At 48.2% G+C, this 27,062-nt stretch overlaps 1 protein-coding gene across 3 annotated transcripts in view; it reads left to right on the top strand.

The window, feature by feature from the left end:
* Nucleotides 1–27,062, top strand: part of ADAMTS12 (ADAM metallopeptidase with thrombospondin type 1 motif 12) — a 213,689-nt gene that overhangs the window by 57,468 nt on the left and 129,159 nt on the right. For all 3 annotated transcript variants that reach the window (XM_037063137.1, XM_037063138.1, XM_037063139.1), the window contains exon 3: nucleotides 4,308–4,440. In XM_037063137.1, coding sequence (XP_036919032.1) covers nucleotides 4,308–4,440 — 133 coding nt within the window. The remainder of the gene's footprint in view (nucleotides 1–4,307; nucleotides 4,441–27,062) is intronic.

Below are 27,062 nucleotides of genomic sequence, written 5' to 3'. Positions count from 1 at the left end.
TACGTCTTCTACAACACCATCACCTCGTACTCTTCAGTCTGTGTGGCTGCCCCCGCGGTCCTCCTGAAGGCATGACGGCACAAGTGAGACGTCCCTTCCTAGTTTCTAGGCTTTGTGATGCTAGAACAATCTGTTCACAAATTCCTTGTAAGATGCTGCCAGTTTCCCACTGGACCCCAAATCATTGTACTGACTGAAGTATTATAATGTCAGGTACTTCAGGATGCCTGACACTTTGATGGGACTTGAGGAGAAGGAGGTATTTTTACCCCGACATTAGGAGAGAGAAATTGGTTCTAAAGAGTCCGAGAAGGTCCCCCCGACCCTCATTAGCAGAGAGCAGCAGGGGTGAGATGCCAGCTGACTCACCGGGGTAGCCCAGCCCTGTCTCAGCCCCACCAGCGGGGCTGGACCGATAAGTACGGAGCAATATGAAGTCCGTAGTAATGGGCTTTGAGAAATCCACCTGCCTTAAAATCTTTTCCAGTGGCCAGTCCTGAACACTTGTGATGCACGTTGTTTTTCTTTTGTGTTAAGAAATGCTTCCTGTAAAAAATTAAGGATAGGCTCCAAAATAATTCATTAATGTTTAGAATCAGAATGACGGTGTCCCTTGGGGGATGTTATGGACTGGGAGGGGAACACTGAGTCTCCCCATTGGGGGTGTTCTGTTTCTCCATCTAGGTGTTCCCTCTGTGGAAGATTTATTGGACTTCACGGTTCTGTTTGGGACATCTTTCTGTATGTTTACAATGCTTCAAAAGAAAGTTTTATTTAAAGCTACTCTTCCAGGACTGCCTTGGGAAGTATATTTATACCTTTGTTAAAACAATGAGGTGAGCTTATTTCCAAAGGAGAGTTAGCAGCGTGGAGGAGACAGAGTACATGACGGACAGGATGAAAGCGCAAATTTGTCTTCTTTGAGCTTCTGTCTGGGGCTCATTGTGCCTTGGTGTTTTGGAGAATGGAGTACAAGTCCCCAGTGAAGTGGATACTTTTTCCTCAAGTCCATTTCCATTGTCCTTCAAAGATATGGGAGAGGTGAGCCAGTGTAGAGAAGACTAGAATGAAGGGCACTATCTTTGGCTCAAATCTAGAACTGGTAATAGAAGGCAACCCTCTTGGGCAGTTAGTCTTGGGGAAGGCTTGGAGCCAGCCCTTCCTCTGCAAAGTCAAGGTACCTGATTTCTTCTAACGTGACCTGGCTCTGGTTAGATGAGAGGTCCTAGTAAACCCTGGCCTCGCGGGTACCAGGTAGACACAGCTCTGTGTTCATATGTTGGGAAAGAGAGGGCAGGTGCAGAGCACGCAACTAGAAAATATTCCCACCTCACACTTCCCAGTGGACACCTCCTCATTCCCTGTCCTGCCCGGTCCCTTCTCCATGACACACACATGGGGTCCTGGGGCCAGCAGCCCTGCTTGCACATGAAACAATTCCCTGCTTCCTCGCCATCTGGTGAGCCACCCAGCTCTCCTAGGTCTCCATCTAGCTTCGGAGAAATATTCAGGCTGATGTGACTTCTGGGCGCATGTTGCCCAGGCCACAGCCTTGTGGAGGAATGCAAGGGGAAGCTGGCCTCAAGGAAAACGCTAGTTTGGCTTTTAGACATTGTCATTCATGTTTGCCCATAAAGTGGTTGTGTTCTTAGCTGGAGTCCCACCTGCTTCTCCTGCATCCCGGGTCCAAAATTTGAGGCCGAAGAAATACGCATCAATCCTTCTTGTTGGAGACATTTTTTCCTTCGAAGACATCGGTGTTAGGTTGATAGCAGTGTCACAAAGAGACCCCAAGCCAGCCACCCCTGAGGGGCTCTTGCCTTCTCCCCTGTTTTTATGGGACAAATGAGCTTCAGTAGCAACAGGCATGCTTTTTCCACGTGTCCCTGGTCTTTGTCTCAGCGGAATCGAACCAAGGCTCAGCACGGCACGAGTCTCCTTCCCACTATTTTATTGCAGTCTGGACCATGTCTGTACTTCCTGTCCCAGAGGTTTGTCTTCAGAGGATGATACTGAGAAAAAAATGCCTCTCAAGAAATGTTAGCAAGTTTGAAGTCAGATATAACTACTGTTAGAGTTGGTAGTTAACCCGCCACCGACCTTCATTTGCAAAGCAGTTGGCACAGACTTCGGCTCATTTGATTCTCCTAACAGCCCTAGGGGGTAGTAAGCATCACCCCCATTTTACAGGCTGGGCTGCCAATTCACAGTCACAGAGTTGTTGTTATGACTCCCAGTAAAGTGTTCCTTTTTTTCCTATTCTCCTTGTTGTTAAAGATATTGTAAAGTTAGTAATAAAGTTAGTCTCCTGACCGGTGGGGGAGTGGGGGAGGGAGAGGGGTGGGGAGGGGTGGGCGCTGCTCAGCTGGTCTCCAGACTCCTCTGCAGAGTGGAGCAGCCCTGGCCTGCTGAAGTATTGAGTGGGTGGGGGTAGGAGGGCCTTGAACTTTGGAAGCCTTTCACAGTGTCCCAGATCCCCAATGTTTCCAGGTTTAATTTTGCAAAGTTGAAATGTATCAAACCGCTGTATTGACTCTGGAGACCCTAATACAGTGAAATAGAACACCTGTGACCTGGAATGAGCCTGCGGTAGATGAGACTATGAGCCAGGCCTTTTCCTAAGAGCTTTGCATGTATTAACACACTTAATCTTCAAAGCAACCCTTCATTAATCTCCATTTATCAGGTGAGAAAGCTGAAACCTTGCAAGTAATTTGCTCCAGCTCACAGAGTCAATAAATAAATGGAGGAGTTGGGATTTGAACTCATTTCAATTCTGGAGTCTGAGTTTCTGATCACTTCAATACGATGCCTCCAGCAGGTTGTCTAGGGCAAATGCTATTTATTCCTTGATACAGAATTCAGATCCCCAGAGTTAAGCCCATCCTAGGTGGCCATTAGCAAAGTAGTTTTCTAAGCATCTCACATGGGCACTAAGAAATTTTTCTAAAGAGAAAAGAGAGCTGTAGGATATAACACCCCTATACCTGGCCCCCGCAAAAGAGCCACTCACTGACCAGCACTCCCCAGTGTGTCGCAAATGCCCGCTTCTGTGAAATGTGAGTGCCACCACTCCCTCGTCCACAGTGGAAACTGACAGAGGCCTTTCCACTGTGGCCGCTGGAAACCCAGGGTCAGATCGGGGACCTGATGTTACAGTTCCTTGTTCTTCTAAAAGCAGAGTGGAACTAAACACTTCAAGTCAAACAGCTGTGTGCAGGTAGCTGGGCTACCCATATAGGAGGGGAGTCCCCCCAAACACCCAGAACTTATTTATAAAAATTTATTCTTACATGTTTGAACTTCAGTCACCGTGAAAGTCCTCTCCATTTGATAGAATACATCTATAGCGACATTTTTTCCGCTGCTCAACACAGTTTTTCAACTCATCGATTTTGGTGTCTTTTAGTGCTTCTGCTACTTTTTGTTTCTCCTTTTCTGCATCAGCAAAAGGTGTTCCTTTGAGGACTTTTTTAATCTTGGGAAACAAAAAAAATGTGGCAGAATTCGTTTTTTTGATCTGGGGATGAGATCGGGTGAATAGGGAGGGTGGGGCAGGGGGTCATGCCATTTTTGGTCAGAAACTGCTGAACACTCAGTGGAGTGTGGGCAGGTGTACTTGTAAATCACCCATCATAAAATGGACAAATGTGTTGAAAGAGTCTGAAAAAAATTCACTGAAGCTGAACACAGCCTCTCATAACAATGCCAGCTGGTACACTGATACAGATGGGTTCCTAAAACCTATGGGTTCCTAGCAGGGGAAGCCGGTACTACAGGGGCCTGCCCTCCAGAAGATAATTGCATTTTTTGGCCCCCCATCCCTTGTACAGGTAAATAAATGTGCCACAAAGCTCCTCAGTGGAAGATGGAATACAGGTATCAACTCTCTAATGGGGCAGCCAGGAAGCTCTGGCTCTTAATTTGAAATTTATGGATATCTAACTCTGGGTTTTTCAGGGGAGGGAGATCCATGAACCTTAAAAACTGTGCTATGGTTCGGATAGATGCTATGGTTCGGATAGATGCTATGGTTTGGATAGATGCTACGGTTCGGATAGATGCGTATATATGCACTTTTTTCATTAGAGTCTCAAAGCGATCCATGACCCATAAACATTTAATAACTCTGAAGACTTTTTATTAAATTACTTATGGGTAGCTGTTTCGTGAGGTCAAATGGCAGCTATGAAAGCATCAGTCTTAGGAATTTCAGGGATCATCAAGATCTATGTACTTTTCACTTGCTAATTTTCTTTGCATATAGAATTGATTCAAATAAACCTTTCTATTGCCCGTATTTACAGACTGGACTTTTTCATCTGCCACATGGAGACTTTTTTATCGAGCCTGTCAGAGAGCATCCCTGGACCGAGGGAGAGCGCCACCCACACGTCATTTACAAGAGGCGGAGGGAGGAGCCAGCCTGCGGATTAAAGGGTACTGCCGCTTAAACTCCTCCCTGGGTTGAGGAGTTCTGCTCTATCGTTGTTCTACACCAACATGACCTTTTCTTATTTAATCTCTCATCTCCTCCCCAATCTGTTGCCAAAACCTATGCACGTAAGCTTGTATAAATCACTTCAGTTCTCTGTAAGTCTCTGTACTCTTACCGGGAAGGGAAAAAGGCCACTGCAATGTCCTTGCCACTTCCCCTCTGCGACACCTCCTCTGATCAGGCACATCTTGGGACAGTCTTTGCCGTATGAATTTTACTCACACACATCTTGTAAAATAGTGATTTTCGAGCACTGGGCCGCCACATACAGGTATTTCACAAGAATTTTTAAAACATGCGACACCTGACTGTTTAGTCAGGGGCACTGCCCCCTTTTCCCTTAGATTGTTAAATAAAAAAATGACAACGGCCAACACAGCAAAAGCCACCCAGTGTGAACAGATCAAAGTTATACCTGTTGTTTTTCAGATTGGCAAAAAGTAGGTATATTTTCGTATCTTAGTGTATCTTTATCTCGGTATCTCGGATCTCTTTAGTATCTTTAGTAAATAGATATATTTAGCAGAATCTTAGTAGGTACTCTGTGTGTGCTGTGAGATGAAAAGGGGGGAAATCCCTCCTCCAGAAGAGACTCCCTTGTCCTTGCTTGGACCTGCAGAACGTCCTAACTGGACGGCTCTGCCGGAAGGACCTCTGGGAGCGTAGCCTCCTTTTGCGCCAAAGAAGCAACGGTGGCTCAGAGAAGGGAGTGAATTTTTCAAAAGCTTCTAGGTAGCTGGTGTTCGGAAGTCAAGGTTCTGTTATACCTTGGGCCCTATATCCCTTTGTGTTTATTCTTTAACTCTTCCTTGAATATAAATCTTGCTTCATCAGCTCCATATCTCAAAAGCCCCGTTAGAGTAAGCACCCCCTCCCCAAACAGTTTGTCACATAGTGGTGGGTGCAGGGTAGGAATTCAGTGAATCACTGAAATGGAACGAAGAGTGATTCATAGCCCAGCCTCTAGCTGCACAGCCTCTAGTACGTGCAGTGTCGATAGACGGAAAAGAAAATATGTGTTGCTAAGTGTTCAGGAAGCCTCAACTCTGCTTTCACAGTCTTTCAACGGATCATCAGTTGATTTCAACCATCTCTCTCCCTAAACAGTATGTGTGACTCAATGCTTAAATGACAGCAGGAGATTCCAGATAATCTCAGGTGCTTGTGAATACTCTGAAGGTATACATGGCATTTGGAATTGTAGAAACCCGGTGAATTGAAAGGAACTGGATCTGGCTGAACGAGCTGATTGCAGTGTGTTTATACCGTGTTCTCCTGCAGCGATAATGGCTTTGACTCACAGTCACGAGCCGACATTGAGGTGTACTTTGTACTTAGGTTGGTTGGTGCTGCAAGATTAGATCACCGTGGTTGTGTCGAGAAAGATCCCCCTTGTGTGAAGTGTTCTGTCTCTGTAATGTTCAAAGCGAGAACACCCTTGGTGTTGGAAACATACATATTTTAAAGTATTCTAGTACTTCAGAAGACCAAATGTATCTATTACTTTCCTCTAAAATATGTCTCTTCAGTTACATTTATTTTCCACATAGAAAGGTGCCCCAGGAATTCCGCAATAAGTCCTTTTCAGTGTGGCCTGGTGTAATTAAGGGTTTTTTTTTTCCTCCAGGGCTTTGTTGTCATGCTGTTTTGTTACTGACTTGATCAGTTTGAACTAAAATTCCTTAACCTGTGTGCTAGTTTTCTGAGCCTCACATTTGTCAAATGTTCCCACAGTTCTTGTTTTCCCCAGTCTTCTGGACTCTGTGTTAAGTGATGGGAAGATACAGCCTGTCTGAATTAAATCGAGGGCAAATTTCAAAACTTCATTTAATGGATGACAGTAAAGTGTTCTCTCTTAGATTTAAAAAAAAATATTTTATTTATTTATTTTTAGAGAGAGAGGAAGGGAGGGAGAAAGAGAAGGACAGGAACATCAATGTGTGGTTGCCTCTCACGTGGCCCCCCCAGGGGACCCGGCCTGCAACCCAGGCTTGTGCCCTGACCTGGAATCAAATCGAAGACCCTTTGGTTTGCAGCCTGTGCTCAATCCACTGAGCTGTACCAGCCAGGGCTCTCTTAGGTTTTTTAGCAAGAATGTGTCCCACTGGGACTTGCGTGGCTTTTAGACAGAAGCAACTGGGGAAACTGTGGTTTTAGGAAGCTGGGGGAATTAACATTATTAGGCGGGTGGGCTGGGTGACGGTAGCAACAGGGTCAGCTGAGGCAGAAAGGGGTCCAGGCAGGTGAGGTCAGAGTTTGGGATTCACGCTTCAGGACTCTAGGCTAGAATCACAGGCTCAGGTTCCTGGTATGTTTTTCCTTGTTGAAAATTTATTCACTTGTTCAACAAAGAGCTGTTGGATCTCTTCTGTATGCCTGGTGCTCTCTGCCGTTCTGTGGGTACAGTGCAAACAGGGTATAGTTCTCAGTGTGAAGTGCCGGTGGCCTGGATACGGGATAGTTACATAGGGATCCAGTCCTGGCTTTATCTTTGTAACATACGGTACAGACAGTGAACAGAATGGAATCTTAGTGCATGTGTGAGATTTTTTTTTTTACTTTTCATTACTCTACATTATGTTTGTGCCAGGATGTGCAGCTGTAATTTGTTCGTTTCTTTGCTGTAGTACTCCATTATGTGACTCTGTCTTTATCCAGTGTCCTATGAATGGGGAGTTGCTTGCAGTTTGGGGCTGTTACACGTTCATTATGTTGCAGGGACCATTCTTGTCCATGTTTGTTAGAGCACAGTTTCACTGGGTGTTGAAGGGTGGATGCATAGCAGTGGAACGAAATCAATATCGCATAGGATATATACATCTGCGACTTTAGCAGGTGATGCAAAATTGCTCGGTGGAGCTGATGTTCCAAGGCACTGAATGAGAGTTTCCACTGCTCCATATTTGTTCCCATACTTGGTATTCTCACTTTAAACTTTGTCAGTCTGGTGGATATGAAGTGGTATTCTCTATGCTTAATGTTGAAGCTACCTGTATTCAGTTGTGAGGTTGGGCCTCAAATGTGGCTTGTGGGTACATATTTTCCATGAATAGTTTCCCCCCTGTGCCCAGAGTTGAAGCCCAGAGAGCCAAGTTTAGGTTGGCTTACTTGTTTCTTTGTTTTCTGCTTCACTTTTCCACTTCATGCCGAATCTGACTTTTCAGCGTGTGGGTCTTAAAGTTCCCTGTCTTCTCCAGAGCGATAGTAGGGAGCAGCAGATGCCCCAGACCAGCAGTAGCTTCAGAGCTGGGAAGAATCTATACGGAGAGATTTCGTGCAGGGCACTGGATGACATGACGGTGGGGGCTGGACAGGCAAACCCAGAGCACGTGGATGGGTGCTCCACGTGGAGTTTCATCTTATTCGTCACATTACATAATAATGTTGCATCTGATTGGTTAATTTTTGATACTAGTAATCCTTATATACAAGTATAGGCACCTGATTTTTTTTAATAAGTCACTCTGGAGGAAAAAAGTGGGTAATTACTATTATTATATTTTTGTTTTGGTAATGTAATTTTGTTAAAAAATATATTTTTGGTGTGCCATAGACTTTTCGTAATTAGTCTACATGTGCCATGAAATGAAAAAAGGTTGAAAATTGCTGGCTTAGTAAAATTCAAGCCCAAGACTCTAGGAACCCAGAGCACCAGACACCTCAGCACAGTTGCTCAATAGCTTTGAGACACCCACTCACGTCCAGTCAGGAGCCTTTATTCACGCGCCAGACCTCCCATGGTAATCCCCCCTGTGCATTCCCTCAACGCTTGACAGTTGTCGCCTTTGCGCCTTCATCATTTCAGACCCATAGGTTTCCATCCCCCAACGGGAAGCAGCTGCCCTGGGAGTCACAGGACCCGCTTGGGTTCCCTCCCCCAGGAGGCTCGGTGCTGAGCCCTGCAGTCCAAGGTAACGTTTGGAAGGGCAGAGAACGCAGGGGCGTGCATGCTAGGTGCGAAGGGTATGTGGGTCCATCTGTGCCAAGGGTCAGTTTCAAGTAAAAGGTCGTTCTCTTGCCAGACAGAAAATCCTAATTCTGGAGTCATGTTATCTGAGATGTTGGTTATCTAAGATCTATTGCACTTCCTGTAACTGTAGGGAAATGGACAAGGGATCTTAATGAGTACTAGCTCCTGGCTTTGCCCTGGGTCTTTCCTATGCCTTGGGTGGAGACGGGAACAGCTTATCCTATTCTGACCAACTCTGGCTCCCTCCTGCTGTCTAGGAGACCAGAGATAGTCTGATCGTTCCTTTGCACCCTGTCTGTTCATCCTTGGAGTCACCAGTGGCCCCACCAGGACAGTGATATTATTGCCCCTAAAACATAAATAACTCAACCCCTAGCTTCAAAGCTCTGTGTGGCAAACAAACTCCTGGTGGGGTTTTACTTCTTTTATCCACGTCTGCCGTCAATCTGCATCACCAGTCGCTGTCGATTCTGCCTTCCAAATAGCTTTCTAAACTGTTGCCCTTTCCCAGTGCGTCGTTGTGATTCGGCATCATAGCTTCTCACTTGGCTTATTGCAACCCCCCTAACTGGTCTCCCTGCCCTTGATCTTTCCCATTAGAAGTCAGAGCAATATTTCTAGAATACAAATCAGATCCTGTCTTCCCCTTGCTAAAAGCCTGTCAGTGTGCCCTGGTATTTAATAAGTTTGAGGAAGCTGTTCTCTGGGTGACGCCTGCGTGTTTCTCCAGTTTCATCTCTTATCGCTCCAAATGCAGCCTGAGCCATCCTGAAGCGATGCTATCCCGAGGGGAAATGTTCCTTGTTTCCTCTGGCCCCTGGGCTTGCTTAGGTTCCTTCTGCCTGAAACCCATTCTCTCGCTGTGCATTACTGACTGACTTCCCTTCAGGACCCGTACCTGGCTACCTTTAGAAAAACTTGGTGACAGCCTCTCAGTCTGCATTAGCTGCCTCTCCTGTGACTCATGACACCAGCTACTTCCCCTGCCGCAGGCTTTGCTATGAATATCGGCCTGTGTCCTCTGGGCAGACAGCTCACTAAAGACTGGGATCATATCTGCTGGTCCATGGGTGTGTCTCCAAGGCCGGGTAGAGTTCCGGGCCAGGTTGGAACTCAAAGATGTCGAACTCATCCATGCTGAACTTACCCTATTTTTAGGACTATAAGGTGTGCTCCCCCCACCCCCCGGCCAAATTTGGGAGAAAAGGGGGGCATGCATCCTATAGTCCGAATGTAGCTTACGTGGCTCACTGTTTGGGGGGGAGTGACGGTGGAGTGAGGTCACAGGTTATTAAATATTTTACTAAATTTTTTGCTTCAAAAATTTTTCCCTGTTTTCCTCCTCTAAAACCTAGGTGCATCTTATTGTCCTAAAAATACGATAACTATCTCTCATGCGTTTGTTTGGTAGCTTATTTATTGTTGATTAGCAGCTACTAAATATACTTTTAAAAAATCTATATGGTTGTCAGTATATACTTACATTTTAGCTGCATGGAGCCAGTTTAATCCATTAGGATTCCCACACTTTACCGAAGAAACTCAGTGTGTGCTCTGATGCCTTGCTGCTGAAGAAGATATACAGGAGGCCGAATGTGGCAACGGTTGGGACTTGCAGCCTGAGGAGGCAGCTGGAAACGACTACTGCAAATTCTTATTTTGGGAAAAAGAAGTGGGTGGAGGATGGGTGGATGAATGGGTTCACGGACCCATATATGGTTAAGAGAAAGCAAGTGACATTTGTGTACTCAACCTGCTCTCACCTGTGCCAGACGCTGTGCTAGGGAGTGGGGTGCAGTGGGGCGGGACCTAGAAGTGGAGGCCTGAGACAGCCCTCGGGTAGGAGGGGTAAGTGTGCGCTCTAGGGGAGGTGCCAGAGGTGCTGAGGAGCAGATGCCTGGGAGGGCGGGCACAGTCAGAGGGGCCAGGGCGGTCCACCACAGCCACACTGCTGTGCGCCCTCGCTGCTCTCTGAGCCTAGAGCACACCTGGTCTTCGGTTTCCTGTGGGGGAGGGAAGAGGGGTTCTCAGCCAGTCCGCTGGGCACACTTCTGGCATCCTTATAGTCTCGTTTCAGATGCTGCCTCCTGCGAGGTCCCCTTCTCTACCTGGACAGCCCTAGGAGGTCGGATGTGTCCCTCCTAGGACATGCCCCCACCCTTCCCTGCCTCCGGCTGTTCCCTGATGTGACTCTCCTGAGGGCCTTTGTACTCATAGCTGCGTCTGTTTCCTCTGCCTGGCATGCCCTGCTCCAGATTTCTGTCTGACTCATTCCCTCACGCCGTTCAGGGCTCTGCTCAAAGTCACCCAATCAGAGACGCCTTTCTTGCCCATGGTCTAGGATAGCTTTTCCTTTATCACTTTGTAAACTGTTTATCCTGCTTTGTTCCCTCCCTCCCCTCCCCCACAGCACTTGTTATTACCGGATATGATTGCATCTATTTTTTTTTACTGGTTTAGTATCTATCGTGCCCCCACTAGAATGCAAGCTTCATGAAGCCAGACACTCCCTCACTTTTGCTCCCTGCTGTGTTCCCACTGCCTGGGGCAGAGCCTGCCACAGTGGGCACCAGGTAAATGCCTAGTGACGGAGGGAGTGAATCACAGCTTCCCTAGTGATTGTGCTGTTGAACTTGTGGTCCCAGCAGTGGACTCACCCTTGTACCCTCAGTATCAGGCCCAGTGTCTGATGCGGGACTGGATGTTCAGAGAGTGTCCATCGGACACTAGTGTATTTGCAGCAGGGACCTGCGGGAGTGAGCGGACACCCAGAGTACCTGGGCTGTGGTCACCCACTCCAGGAGGCCTCTGAGCCACTGGGGCTAGGCAGGTGTGTGCTGGCAGTGTTGAAGGGTAACTATGTGTTTGTCCCACGGCTTGATCGCTGCGGTGTTTGGGGAAGCAAACATTCCCACCCCCACACAGTCCCATTTCTGCACAGCAGCTGGAAGTCTCAGAAACACCGTGAGATGGTTTCTTTACAAGGAAGGAGGTTTACTTGTTATTTTGAGATCACATGTTTGAGGAAATTACCAGTGTACTTTATGCGCTAAATCCTCTTCACCACAGGCAGAGATGCGGGTCCCCAGGGAACTTTCTGGGCCAATAAACCAAGGATTAGAAAGTTTCAGAGTTTTGTTTACATTGGTTTGTATGTCGCCGATTGACTCGCCTTCCTTCAGGGGATGTTACTTTGGCACCACCTGTGGGCCAGACACTAAGGGACACAGCTCTGAACGTGCCAGGTTGGACCCTGCCCCTGCCGTCATGGCCATCCACTCTAGAGGGAAGAGAACTCAAACAAAAACAGTCACTTTAAATGTATGGGCATTGTGGTGAACGCTGTACCTGTGTTGAGCGGAGGAATCCGATGTGATCAGGAAGCTTACAGAGGCCTCCCTGGGTGAGCCGTGGGTTGGGCGTAGATCCGTAGGGAGCAGTGGGTCGACTTGCATGAGCAACAGAAGAGCGTACACACAGCAAGGGATCATCAGGGCTGGCTTCACGGTGAGGGACCGGGTGCGGTCGCACAGGTCAGCCCCCCGGAGTTCCGTGCTAGGGTTTGGTGCTGGGCAGTAGCGGCCTGGAAATTCTCAATGATTTTATCTTTGATTTGGTGCTTTGTAAGTGAGGGCTGCCGGGGTGATGGAGCGTGCGCTGGGGTCGGAGCCTCCGCTGTTGCACATTTTTGCCTCTTGCCGCCTTCCCGCCTTCCCAGAGTGAGCTCTCGGCCACTGTCTGCCTTGCCCCTCAGTGCTCTGGTCACACCTGACTCCCTGCTTTCCACTGAGACCCTGTCTGGGGCAGTGACAAGGTCACGCCAGTGGGGGCAGCCTGTGTTCTGTGCTTGTTCCCTGTCCCCAGTGGGACACACTCGAGGACATTCAGGATGGTTTTTTGGGGTCCCCCCTTATATGTAAAGCCCGGTCTGCTTCCTCATCAGTGAGATGAAGGGGTTGGAAGATTTTTATGAGCCTCTTTTAAGTTTTCATTTGTTACAAGTCTGGTTCTGGTTTTATTCACAGCATTTAGAAACAGAAATGTTGACATTCGTCCTAGATACCAATGTGGTTTAAAACCTCTCAAGTGGATTTGTACATACCAGTGCCACGCTCAGTGCTCACACTTAGGAGGTGAAGGTCTTGACCCGTGTCTCCAGTTTCCCCAGGCGTGGCTCCCACGTGCGTCCCCCTGCAGGCCCCCTGCCTCCCTTACACCCTTGCCTCGTCCCAAGCTCCATCTCCAAAACTTAGGCTCACAGGCTGCTGATGCAGGGGCCAGCTGGGGCCAGCATTTGGGGGGCCCCTTAAGCTAAGGTAGCAGAACTGCAGGTCATGAGTTAGTCCGTGGTATGTCTGGTTTGTCATCGTGAGTCGGGGCATCAAGAAAAAGAAGTGGCCATCCAGAAACAGTCTGGACCCAAGGTACCTAACTTCCAGGGAGGGGGAGAGATGAGACCATGGTGCTGTAGCAAGGTTAGAGGGCCTGCTTTTCCAGGCATGGCACGGTGCCATCTCTCTCTCTCCTCCTTCTTTCTCAGACACACACATGTTTCTCTTGAGACATGGTGCTTAGTTAAAGACGCCACATATATTTCAGTGATGTCAGACAGTGAGGTTGTTCTAAGTTCAGAATCTCATGTTTTAGTTAAATTCAGCCTGAGTGGTGTGTGTTTGTGTATAGATGTGTGTTAGTGTGCATCTATGTGTGTATTTACATGTAGATCATGTACTTGTGTGGTATGCATATGATGCATGATGTGTATTTGTATGTCTACATGTGCGTTTATATGTAGTGTGTTCGTACACAGATGTGTTTATATGTAGCACATGCTTGTGTGTTTGTGTGTATCAGGTATATCTGCATTTATAGATAAAATGTTTATGTGCATTGCGTGTCTATGTCCATTTACATGTGTTGTGTTTTATGTATTGATGTGCGTCATGTGTGTTGACACACATTTGTATGTAGTATTTTTGTGTGTTTGTGTGTACTGTGTGTTTGTATGTCTCTGCATGCATTTATATGTAGCCTGTGTGTTTAGGTGGTATGTGTGTGCATCTTTAAACACATCCATTGCACACTATTGGCTCCAGGAGACAGCTTGCTCAGCTGTGATGACTCAGGATTTTACAGGAGCTCTTTCCCTTCTCGTTAAATACACCATGTTGAAAGCCCAGTGTATTCTCTGGGCTGACAGAGAGTTCTTTGTTTAACTTAACTGAGAAGGGAGAGCCCAGGCCCCTGGACGAAAGGCTTGCCGCTGCGACTGAGTTGGGCTAAGAATAGTGTGATGTCAACCCTGCCAGCAGCTGACCAGCACCGGCCCCACAGCCAGGCCCACTTCTGAGGGAACCGCTGCTGAATTTACACAGAAAGGGGCCCAGGGCTCGTTTCTATGAAGACGCCCTCCCCCCCAATGCACCCCCCATCCCCCAGAGCACGAAGCTGGGCGTCTGACCTTCTCAGCGGCTCCTCGGGAGCCCCAGACCTTTGCCTTCCACACTCTCCCCTTGGGATCGGCCTGAGGCTGAGGATCTGAGGATTGTCCGTCCCCATGGGCCAGTTCAGTGCCGTGATGTGAAAACTGACAACAGCGATGCTCCCATCTCCCACGGTGCTTGTGTGGCTGGGCTGAGACAGGCAGCTGTTCCCGCAGGTCTGGTGTGCCCATCGATCGGTGCATCTGCGACCGAGGACTTAGCCAAAACGCAAGGCAGCTGACCTCCTGAGAGATGAGAGCGGCAGCTTTTTTCTTGTTTGCCTGGTCCGGCCTCAGATCTCCTGTGCTCTCGTTTCTCCTGGGAATACGCAGGAGACATGTCAGGTTAGGAGAATCAAGACACTTCATTGGCATGCCTTCTGTCTGGGGAACAGTCCCAGTAGAAAGCATTGTTAGCCTGGGGAGAAGGGGAACAGAAGCCCCCTGGCTGGAGATGTCCCTACTTTAGGCCCGAGTAACAAGAGATCAAAGCACAGCCCCTGCAGACAGCAGAAGTGTCTGCTCCTGGTTCTGGCTCAGAGAATGACACGAACAGGGAACAGGGGCGTGTGAGAGAGCATGTCCTGGCCTTGCAAGGGGAGAGGCCCCTATCGAATCCCTGGGTGGCTCCCTCTCACACACCTTCCCCTGCATCCATTCCGGGATGAATTCTCTAAGAAGCCAATTTTAAGGGGCTTCTTCAGGATTTCATTGTTTGTTGGTAGCGTCTGTGTCCACAATGGCCAGGTCCAGGTGGAGCTTCAACGAGGGAACCAGGCAGGTTTGAATTCTGACTAAATGGCTGACCTTGGACAAGTGACTGTTTTCCTCCTCCTCCTCTTCCTTCCTGCTTCTGTTTTCTTGTCTGCAAACCGTGGATAATGAACATTTCCTACTAAGGTCGGGCAGGGCGGGGTCCGTGGGAGCTCACAGCTCCTGAGCTTTGAGTCCAAGTGCACAGAGCTCTGAAAACCCCTAGTATTTTAGTGTTCAGCAAACCCATTTGGCTGCAGAAATGTGACCTGCATTGATTTGAGGCTGTTTATGACTTTATCCTGGTTGGTGAGGCTTGTTGTACCTTTCGTTGTGGATCCGCAGTTTTGACTCAGGCGCTGCACTAGCTGCTGCTAGGGATGTTCAGTAATAGAGTCAGTGATCAAAACTGCTTTTCAGAAAATGTGGCAAAGTACACATAACACAGAATGTACTCTCGTGACCACTTTTAAGTATACAGCTCAGCAGCAGCATCTCCTTTTACATTCTGGACTCTTTGCCTCTTGCAAGACTTAAAGCTCTGTACCCGATAAACAGTTCCCCATTCTTTCCCTCCCAGCCAACCTCCCTTCCACTTTCCAGGTTACTTTTATCATTGCAGAAATTCTGAGCTGTAACACATTGGGCCCCCGGGGTTTTGAATAAGGGATGGAGGACCTTAATGCGGGAAGAAGAATGGCCACCCTTTGGCAGAGTCGCCGTCCTGCAAGACATCCTGATGGGCCCAGTCTGATCTCACAGGGATCTTTCCACCACAGCCCTCTGCCTCCCGGCCTCGGCGCCCTCCTGGTGAAAGTTATGAAACACCGAGAACCATATCGCTGGACTCTGACAGCAGAGTGGGGACTAGAGTGCAGTGTTTAATGTACTCCTATTGTTTCCTTAAACCGGCTTTCTGTCTGGGAGGAGAGGGGTGCACACTTGAGCTTTTGAGTTCCAACCCATGGAGCATGACACCAAACCTGTGTGCAGACGGAGCTCGAGGGGAGGAGGCTGACAGCCCATTCTGACCTTGCTGGAGACCTTTGACGCTGGGCGGACCATTCTGCAGAACTCCCCAGGCGTGTCATACAAACAGCACCACTCACCTCGCTGTCCCCCAGCAGACTGCAGCCTGGAGTCCGGCTCTGAGCCGTGTTCCCTGTAACCGGAGTGAGTCCAGGGCCGCCACTGAAGGCCAAGTCAGGTTCACTGTCAGACAGGCTCAGCATTTGAAAACCGGACAGCGCCGAGCATGGTTACTGGAATGGCTTCTCCACACCACTGATTCTGTGAACGCCCTGGGGGGATGGGAGGTCCCTCTGTGCCAGGAGGCTTGTGCTTTCTTTCCCTCTTTATAATCCCAAGGGAGATCAGTGGATGCTCCAAAACTTCAAAGCCCACACACTCAAAAATCCAGCGCATGGGTTCCTCTGGTGGGTAACATCTGATAAAGAGAGAGTAACCTCAGTGCCAGACCTTTCCTTTTTGGGTACGCTAAAATAAGCCCAGAACTGTGTGCTTTTAAAGCAGGTAACATTAATTTGGATGGATGTGCTCATTACCATCATTACAATTTTTTCAAAGCTGTAAGAATCATCTATGCCCAGAGAAAAGGACAGTAAACAGGTAACTTTTAATGTTATCTGGCCATGGAAAAATCAAACTAATGATCAGTTTCCAAATGTCAATGTGGAACACTGCAGTTTGGAGTGACCGGGTTTCCCTCGAGCTCCAGAAGATCTTTCCATTCCTTCGTGACATCACTGCCCCTTGGTGGCCTGGCTGGACACGGGCCGACCTCTCAGCAGCTTGAAGCTAAAGTGCCTTTTCCTTTCTTGGCCATTAGACAGCAGCTGCCTTAGGAAGAACAAGAAAACAGGTGGGGGCAGCACCACAGAAGGACCAAGACCAGAATTAGTCTAGAATCTAGACCACAGGCCAAGTTCAGCCTGCCACCTGTTTGGTGTGGCCGAGAACCAATAGTAGGTTTTATATGTTTAAAAGGTTACCTTTAAAATGGTTATATGAGTACCTAGAGAATGCCTTTGCTTTTACCTCTTGATCCATAAAGCTTACAGCACTTAGTCTCTGGCCCTTTCCTAAAAAGAACTTGCTGACCCCCTGCCACACACACACACACACACACACACCCCTAGGCCATTGGTTCTCAAAGTGTGGTTCCCTGGCCGGCAGCATCTGCATCACCTGGGACTTGCCAGAAATCCAAGTTCTCGGGCCCCACTGCGGACAGACTGACTCCCCGGGAGTGGGGCCCAGAGCCTGCGTTTGCACTGGCCCACTGGATGATTCCGATGTAGGCTGGTGTTCTGAGAACCCGAGCTAGACGGTTAGTGTGGTCACGCACTAGTTCATTCACTTACTCCTTAAAAAGAGGACCCGGTGCAAATCACTTGACCTCCCAGTGCCTGGGTTTCTTTCTCAGTACAGGCTCTTGTGAGGATATTATCATAAATGCTCAGTGCATGTTGTTATGATTTCAGATGTGTTTTGGCTATTAAAACATTTTATTAGGCCTCAGGTTAGTTAAAAATCAAGAGAACCTACCAGAGACCTGGGATTTTGGCAGGAATCATCGAGGTACCTTGCAGAAAGCTGGAAATCAGACATGCTGGTCTAGAAATGGGGGGGCATCAGGGTGGCATGGGTCCTCCTCCGGCCCCATCTGGGGCATTTCTCCAGCCCCAACCAGATACCTCCCACTCCCCCTGACCTTTCTTCCAAGGAAGTGTCCTCCAGTCTCTCCCTGCATTTTTTGGCACCAGCCCCCTTCCTCTCCAGCCTCTGGGGGTTTTCCTCCTCTCGGGCAGCTTCCCATTCCCTCACCCTCACTGACTCTGAATGTCAGCACACATACTTGCTTCATTAATCACTGTTAGAAATTGAGCTCAGAAAGATCACTGTCAGGGGATTGGGCTGTTGAGAGTGATGAAAAAAGCTACACTTTAAATTTTTTTTTTATCTATTTACTTTTAGAGAGAAGGGAAGGGAAGGAGAACGAGAGGGAGAGAACATTGATCAGTTGCCCCTGGCATGCCCCCAGCATGTGCCCTTCCCCGGGAATCGAACCAGTGACCTTCTGGGTTGCAGACCAGCACTCAAGCCACCAAGGCACACCAGCCAGGGCAAGCTACATGTGTTTTAGCACAGTAAATTGAGTGGGTGATGCATGTTAGCCGCTAGTGTTATAATTTGTAAAATCTGTCATTGTTATTCAAAAATATACGGTGACTAAGTGTCAGGATGATTAATGTCGGAAGAAACTGAGGTTCCTGGCGGATGTCACTGCTTCTGTCTTCTGATGTAACTCCTGAGGGTGGGCTTTGCAGGGCTGTGTTTTCCCCTCTGACCTGGAAGCACAATGAGCAGTTCAGGCAGAGCCCCTGGGGCCCCTCTTTGCCCGAGGGGACAGCTTTCACCCCAGAGTCCCAGGAACCATAGTGCTGGCTGCTTCACTGGAGAGACAGAGGACTGTTGGTCTCCAGTTGGCGGGAGAAGCAGGGAACAGAGCTGTTGGTTGTAGAGTGGAGGAGAGAAAGGAGGAATCTGGGACCTTTGCATTTCCTCTGATGGCTTGGTCATTGCTCACTGTTCACAGCTCAGGGGCTTCGTCCCTCCCTGATTGCTCAGCCATCCTCCTGAGGCATCCTGATGCCTCGAGCTCAATGTGAGTGTGTGTGAGTCCAGGCTTTGATATATCACATGGATCTGGGTGTGAATCTTGACACTGAGTAGCTCTGTGACCAAAGAAAATGTTCTGAAAGTCTCTGAGCCTCATTGTATTCACCTGTCAAATGCATGGTCCTTGTGTGGCCGAGGTTCTGTGTGAGTTGGAGAGGGTGAAGGGCCCTCGTATGGGGCTGGTAGGCAGCAGCTGTCTTGCTGAGGAGTCCCCTTGGCTACGTGTGGAGTGGTGACTTGTGAAATGGCACTGATGACAAATGCTCAGGAAACGCCAATGGCCTTGGGTTCTTCTGGCCGATCACAAAGTCGGCTGGACTTGCACAAGGCGTGGCCCCGGCCACTGTCTTGGGCTAAAACCAGTTCATCCAAAGCTGCCATTAGTTTGCTGGAAAAATTTTAGGTAACAGCTTTAATCAAATTAGATTTAAATATTTTTAATCAAAAGAAATAATATATTATTTTAACTGGTAAAATCTCGAATAATATATTTGAAGAAAATGGAAATTACTCATAATCACATTACCAAAAATAACCACTATTTGTGGATATTTTGTTTATTTTTTATAATGTAACATTTATGACATGATAATATAATTTAGTTTTGGATAAAAATATGATACAGTATAATATATAATAAAACATATTTGGGATGTGCAAAATTTGTCTACACGACCTGTGTAATATTTTCCAGTTACTAAAAACTATTTCAAAAGTTTTAAGGATTTGTTAAGTCAAATTCCCTTAGTTTAGACATTTAAATTTTTTTTCAAAATTTTGTTACAGTAAAATTTTGTATGATTATTAGTCTTATATTGCAAATTTTGCCCACATTTAAAAATATTACCTTAGATTATATTTCTACCAGTGAATTACTGGAAATATTTCCGAGTATTCCCAAAAAGGCAATTTGTATTTCTGAAGCAACATATAAAAATGTCCACTTACATTCTAATGAACATTGAGTAATATATATTTTTAGTCTAATCTAGTTTTATGTGCAAAATACCTTTTGTCATGACTGTTCTAATTATTACTTCCTTGAATATGAATGTGCACATTTGTAACTTAAGATTTTGAGTCATTTAAAATTCTCCTTAAGAAGCAACTCTCTGTATGTTCTTTTGTCTTTCTTAATCATTAACATCTCTCTTTATAATTCATAAGAGAGCTTTATATATATAATACCTTTGCCACATTTGTGAAAAACTACTTTTCCAGCTTTAAACATTTTTAATATTTCTTGATAATTTAAGTACTTTAGATTTTAGTTTAGAAGTTGTTTTTTTTGTTTTTGTTTTTGTTTTCAATGTCTTCCATCAGTTCTTTGCTTATGAAGTTCCTTCCCATTCTCGTTCCTTCCCATCAGATAAGTTTTCACCTATTTTTTTCTGGTACTTCCTATGTGGCTCGCAGTTAGGTATGCAGTTCACAGAGAGATGGTCAGTATGTGGCACATGCATCACTGCTTCTGGCTCCGGGCTCCTGGTTTGTGGGCCGATGTCATGACCTGTCACAGCGCCCTGTCCTGCTCGGTCGGGACGCGGCTCTCGACCATTTCTCAGCACTAGCTGCAGCTCTAGCCACTACCAGCCCATCCTAGTCGGAACATGAGGTTATACATTTTTGCCATCTTTACTGAAGGCCAGATTTTCTGAATTAACAATAAGGCTGAACAGTTTTAAACCCTATGAGTCTTGTGTATTTGTGGAACGAATTATAGCCTTGTTCGTAATAACACACAGTCTAGTAAGTTGCAATCTGAACATTTCTTGGTCAGGGTCATGAGCATTCCGCAGGCCTCTGGCATCTTTCTACGGAACGACTGCTGCTGGGATGAACATCTCATTACTGTCACTGGATCTGCCCTTCCAACCGGCCTCGGTTCTGGGTCTGTCGGCGCAGTCCATGAGAAGGTACTTGCTCGTTACTTCCTTACTGATCTCCAAGGACGTGACCCCTCATCTTAGTAGGCGTTACTGGTCCCTCTTTGGGAGCGCGATCCCATGCCTCAGCCTCTTGCTCTGTTATCACTCATACCTTTTCACAGTGTTAGGTGAGGGCCATGTCTGAGCCTATCCGAAGGAAGTTCAGGGAGTTTCTGCAGGTACACCTGTTGTCTTTGGTACTCACTGTACTGTAAAACAACAGGCAGAGGGGAAACTGGAATTATTAATTAATGATAATTAAAATAACTTACCATATGCTTGATATTGAGTGAAATAGTGTACAAATATCATGTATTTAATTCTCACAATAACACTGTGAGGCCATTTCTGATACTGTTCCTCTCTTCCTGTTTATGGTTGAGAAAACTGAGAAAGCGGGTCAGGTATCTCCCAACCTGTAAGGCTGGATCTGGGGTCTGCGGCAGGTCAGTCTGACACCTGGGCCATTAGCCGCTCTGCTGAGCCCTTGGGCTGTCTCTGCGGAGGTGGAGACCTCTGCTCTGCCGAAGAAGAGCTTCAGGAACACGGTCGGTTTATCCTGAGTGAGCAGAGCTAAAGGGTCATGCAGAGCGTTGCCCGTCTTTCCTGGCCACAGTTAGGACTTTGTGAAGATAGAGCACTGGAGCCCATGACATCCTACCGGGGTGGGACACCATGTGAAGTGGGGGCTCCCACTGAGCGCCCCTGTCGTCTGAGGAGGTGGCAGAGGCCCTTTTGCCGTTTGACTCTTGCTTCCTGTGGATCAGGGGCGGGATCCAGCCTTCGGAAGGCCACCGGCTGAGTTTAGTCTGTTTACGTGTCACTTAAAAAGTAATGCAGTGATAGGTTTTTATTCATCTTTTTACAGATTAAGATAATGAATTTAAAGTTTTATAAATAAAATAAAAATAAGCATTTGAACGCTGTATTTTTACCATATAAGGGAACAAGTACAAGAGCAGGAGGGAAGGAGACAAAACAGATTCTGTGGTCCTTCCCCCCTCCCACCCCTCCATCCACGTCCATCCACCCCTTCCAAAGAGGATTAGCTCTCACCAGACACACACAGCTGATTTTTCAACCCTCTTGCTCTGTTGCCTGAAACTAAGTGTGATGGATCTCACCACTGCCAGCGTCTCTTCCTTTCATTTGGGGGGAAACTTTGGGAGACTGGGCCACTTGCTAAGAAACAGGATCAGCCTGACCTGCATGTTGCCAAAATCCCAGATGTTCACCTAGGCAACGCCCCTGGCTCTTCAGAAGACTGCAGAGCGTGATCCCACTACCTGTGCACTCGGTGGGCTGCCAGCTATTTTCCCATTAAACTCCTTTTATGACTGTGTAAGTTATGGCTGCATCATAGAACATTTGGAAACTCCATACAGATATATGAATATAAAATATCATTTCACTCTCATCACAGAGCTAATATGGACATCTCCTATTATGTACACATCTATTTTCCTGTGTAAACACAAACATGCGAGTGTGCATGCATTTACAGACATGTGTATATGTGTCCATGCACACGCACATCTGTAATGAGATACTCTATCAGTGAGATTATCATGAGTGAGACGTTCCAGGACTTGTTCAGCTATACCAGGCATTCCTGGTTAGTCATGTGGTTCAGGAAATCCTGTCTTCCCCTCCCTGTTCTAACTGGCCTTCCCTCCCTCTACTGACCAGGGCAGGTGGCCTTTCCCACCCTGGGGTGACAGCCGGTTTTGTGGAAGAGCCTGTGTGCCTGGGGCCAGAAGCCCTGCTGGCGGGGACACTGCCCTCCTCTCAGGAAGAAGTAGGGCTTAAAGAGCATGTGGCCTGGGCAGGGATGCTCCAGGGGCGCCCGATCTTATCAAATGCCTGTGAGTGGACTGTGTCCTTAACACGTGAGGGCTTCTGGGCAGAAGGCTTGGAGTGCAAAGGTCATGATCCCCTGGAGGGAAAAGGGTGGAAATGGGAGGCTGTGAGCACAGAACACCCATTCTGTCCCCCCAGGTTCATGGCTGACTCTCACAGGTGGGAGTCAGTCAGGGCCTGGGTGTGAGCATCTGGCCACACGGAAGGCAGCGCCCTGCGGGAAACCCGCTCTCTCTCACCTTCCTCACTGCGGCCTTTTCATAATCAGTGCCTGGCTGTGCTCTCCCTGCCTTTCTTCTTTCTCAGCCTGTGGATTTGCAGCTGAAATGCATTATTCCAGTAAACATCCCCTGTGGTAGAATAACTTCCTCCAGCCTCAGGCAGCCTGCGGCACACAAATACGGGCCTCTTCCTGGGGAGAACGGGTTGCAGGGCTGATCAGGGAGCAGAAAGGGATGTCCAAGACTCACTCACCGGCCAGCCAAGCGCTTCATGGGCTCACCAGGACCTGGAGCCGATTTTTGTTAAACATATTTGTTTTTTTCTGTAGAAAATATGAGGGATTGCGGTCTTGGTGCTTTTGCCCAATCTGTCGATGTGTTTGCAGTACTGGCGAACCCAGCAGGCAGTATACCCTCAGGGCGCCCCCCATCTCTTAGCAAGGCTGATACAGAAATAGATCAATATTAACATAGAAGCCAGTAAATACCAGAAATGGAATTAACAAATGGAATTAGCAACAGGAAGCAACAGAGGGCAGAGGGAAAGATAAAACAGTCGTTGGACTCAGGCTGAGAATGGATGGAAGGAGCAGGCTCCAGGCACGCAAAACCCAGGAATAAGTGTGTTGCAGGAGCAGAGGTACCAAAGGCCTCTAGCACACACACCTTGGTGGGCCTGACGAATCAGAAGGTAGCTTGGTACAGCCCGGGAGGCAATGAAGAGAATTAGCTTGAAGAGAACCCCTCTGGAGTAAAGCCTGAGCTAGCAGTCAAGTATCTGTAACATTGGAAGGCCTCGGAAAGTCTCGAAAACGGAAGTGCCCAGGAAGCCGATACATCAAGACAGTCTGTAAGGCCAAGTAAGATTTCATTTGCTTTGGGTTTGTTCTCTTTGAAGGAGAGCTGCTGACAGCCAGAAAACTACCCTTAGCCTTCCTCCTGTAGAGACGCACTTGCAAGGCTGCGAAGTGCCTCCAAGGAGAAGGGTGCAAGGCACAAGCCTGAAGGGCCTGCCCTTGGATAACTGAGAATGCACTTGGAGATGCAGGGACATGTGTGTGCTGGGCCCGACCCTGACCCAGGCGCACGGGGCCTAGGCAACCCTGAGTCACGGCGCCAGCACAACCCTGTCTGGATTTCCTGCTTGCCGGTCCTGTTTCTCCAGCAGAGAAGGTAGAAGCACCCCTTCAAAGGAGGTGAGAGGAGAGAAGAATCTCTGGGGCAGCCTCTGTCAGGGGGTGCTGAGCTGACTTGATTAGAGCCGGGAGCTTTCCCTGGAACCGGAAGGAGCCAGACAGCTGCGGTAAAGATTCGAGTCAAGGGCGTGCCGTCTTGACGGGGGCTTTCTGGGCCTGGCCTTCCAAACAGGTGGGTTTATGAGGCTTCCGAGCAGGAAGGCACCTCATAAAGTGCAGAGCACCAGACAAACACGAAGGATGGTTTTTAGTTAGGTACTACAGGCAAATTGGTGATTTCTAGGTGGTTCACTCACCAGCGGCTTGGATCTCTGCCACTGAATTTCTTTAATTACTTACTCACTTTTCTTTAGTGGGAGAGAGAGAGAGAGAGAGAAATTTGTTGTGTGCTCAGACTGGGGATAGAACCCACGGTGCTGGCGTATTGAGACAGTGCTCTAACCAACTAAGCCACCAGCGGGGCCTGTGTTTCTTTAGAAGCCCATGTCTGCAGCCTTCTGCCGGGGCCTCAAGCAAGCCTCCCATGGGAGGGAAATCAGTGTACTCACCAAGGGAAAAGGCATTCAAGATTAGCCCCCTGGAGACCCCTCCACCAAACAGATCACTGCCTTAATCTTCTTGCAGATGGAGCTTTTCTGGTGACTGCTATACACCAAGGCTGTTTGGTGGCTGTTACTTGGGCTGTGTAGTGGAAGGCGACCCAGAGCAGGGCACACAGGCCCTGGCACCGGTGAGCTGTGTGGTCTGGAACAAGTGACTCAGCCCCTCTGGGTTTCTGTTTTGTTTCCTCCTGTAAAATAAAATAATAAAGAGTGTATTTTCTAAGAGAGCAGTGGTTCTAGAATTTGAGCAGGCATTTGAGTCCCCAGAGGACTTGTTGAAACCCAGATCACTGAGTGCCCCTCCCTGGAGATTCTGGTTCAATAGGCTTCAAGTGGAGCCCAGGAATTTCATTTCTAAGGAGTTCTTGGCGAACGCGGCTGCCACTGGCCCTCCGTGTCTACTTGGGAAGGGATCTTCCTAAGGTGTCTTCAGCCTGAGTCACGGCCATGATTGCAAACCCTACAGAGTGAGGCCTTCCTCACTGCCCTGTCCGGCAAGGTCATTTAGGGCAGCAATTCCCAACTCCCGGTTCTGTTTCCTGGCCGATGTGATGTACTCTCACATGCTTCATCTCCGCCCCCATCCGCCCTCCTCAAACTTGACGTGCCTGTACACCCAGAGCTGTAAGGACTGCAGGCCATTGTGAGCTCCAGGAGGGCATCAGAGTTTGATAATGTGAGGAGGAACATTCTGGGCCGGATGTGACGATAAGGCAGGGAGGGAGGGGCTGGCTCTTGCCAATTCCTTCCCTTAAATGTTTGGTCTTACATGATCAGATAAAGAGAAGCTGTGTTCAGAGAGCTGGGCGACTGCACTGGGAGGAATTTAAGTAGAATATTGAAGCTGAGTGGGGCTTTAGAGATAGCCATCTTGGTGGCGATTAAAAACCAGTGCTTCTGCAGCAGGTCCACAACTCAGAGAGCACCAGGAACACCTGCTGAGCATGAACAGCTAGGTTGACCAGAGGAGCCGCAGTAGAACAAGCTCAGCAGTCTCGAGTGGGGGTGTCAGAGCAGGGCACTTACCTGTTTCTTGGGCCTGGAGTGGGTGGTTTCAAGGTCCACCTGGTGATGGAGGAAATGGTTGGGCCTGGAAGAGTCTATGACATCATAGCTTTGGATTGGTGGGCTCAGCAAGGCCAGTATCTTCTAGTGGCTCATGATAAGCAAGCTGTTAGTCTTGATAGCTGAGCTGTCTGCCAGGGGCAGAGCTGTATCCTCCAGGGAGAGGAATGTCCAGAGCACACACGGTCCATGTGTTCTCGCTTGGTCTCAGCATTGTTTAAAATAGGGACAGAAAAGTTTGTCTGTTTTCAGTGTTGCTTAGCATAGAGAAATAAAGGGACTGACGTTGGCTTTAGTTCTCAGGGACCGAGGGGAGTGCTTCACAGTGTGGGGTCCACCCCCACCCTCCCTCTCAATCAACTAGAGCATCTCCACATGTTTTACTTTGGGGTCTTGACATCAGATTTCATGGAAAGAAAGGGCTTTATGCTTTGAAAAGCATTCAAAATCCAGAACTATATAAAAAAATCCCTTTAGAAAAGAGAGTACAGGAGTCCAGAAAGGAGACATGAGTTGCCCGCAGCCACACTGCTGGGTCAAAGCCGGGAGAGCAGCAGGGGATGGTGCCCGGTTCACTCCAGCTCCACCTGTGCGGAGCCCCCGGGATGGGCAGGAGGATGCCGGGCCCCTGTACCAGTCACTGCCAAAGTCTCGGTAGTTTTACCCAGGGAAGGTATAAAAACCCCCACATCACACATGAGGGCCAGGGACCTTCCTGTGTCTTCCGTCTGTACCACCTGAAACATCTGGTCTCCTGAGCCCTGGGGAAGGACAGAGGGAAGAGGGGGCCAGAGAAGTTGGAAACATCTGTCACATCCACTCACAGGCCACTGGCCCAAACTCAAGTGCAAGGGGCTGGGAAGCAGAGGGGAGTCCACTAAACGTTCAGTGAGCACCGACTGCCTCTGCCCTGCCCAGGATCTGGGGTGCACACATGCACCATCTTTGCTATGTTCACCCCCAAGTTCCTAGAGGAGAAAACTCGAGAGCAGGAAGGATAAACGACTTGGTCGTAGCTGATGTGGCCAGCTCTTGAACCCAGATCTGATTTAGGACTAGTGGCTCTTTCTCTCTCCCACCCTGTTAGGGAAGGAGAGGAGCGTGGAGGACATGATCCCAAAGCCGGCCTGCTGGGAGGTAGCAGCTGTCTGTGCCCCTTGCAGGTGGAGAGGCACACACCAGTGGGGAAGCAGAAGCTGAGGTGCAGGAGACCAAGAGAAAGACTGACAAGGTCTTAGTGACAAAAATAGGATTAAATGCACAGATAAAATGTTAGTCACTAGGAAGAGATTGGATCATTTCCTTTTCCCTGACACAAAAGGAAGAATGTAAGTGTCCTTTCTAGACCCTAAGGATTCACAGAGTTCACCTTATGCACCCTGTACACCCAAGCTGGGATTGTGATGACAGTGGCAGGAAAAGGGGAGGAGGAGATTCTGCCCAAGCAGAGGGGGTAGGAAAAGAGCAAGGTATGCAGCTGACCCAAGTACACATGACAGCGGAGGCCAAGTGCCTGAGGCCAGCCGTCTGCCCTGATGGGATGCTGGGATCCCAGTCAGCTGCCTCCTTCACCTTTCTCTCAAGTTATACGGGAAAGTTTTAGAGCTAGGATGAGGAGGGGGAAGTCCCGTCACATCACCATCAGAATGAAAAGTCTTCCCATAACGACCCCACTGCTTGTTTATATAAAGAAATCAGCCTCAGATGACTGTGAGCAGAGACCCTAGCAGTTGAGGTCAGCCCTTTGGAGGCTCCGAGGACCTGAAGGGAGGGCAGTGTAACTTA

This window comes from Sturnira hondurensis, unplaced genomic scaffold (assembly GCF_014824575.4).
Source record: "Sturnira hondurensis isolate 20B ecotype Veracruz unplaced genomic scaffold, ASM1482457v3 Scaffold0014384, whole genome shotgun sequence".
Taxonomy (NCBI): Eukaryota; Metazoa; Chordata; class Mammalia; order Chiroptera; family Phyllostomidae; genus Sturnira; species Sturnira hondurensis.
This window is presented reverse-complemented; position numbering and strand designations above follow the sequence as displayed.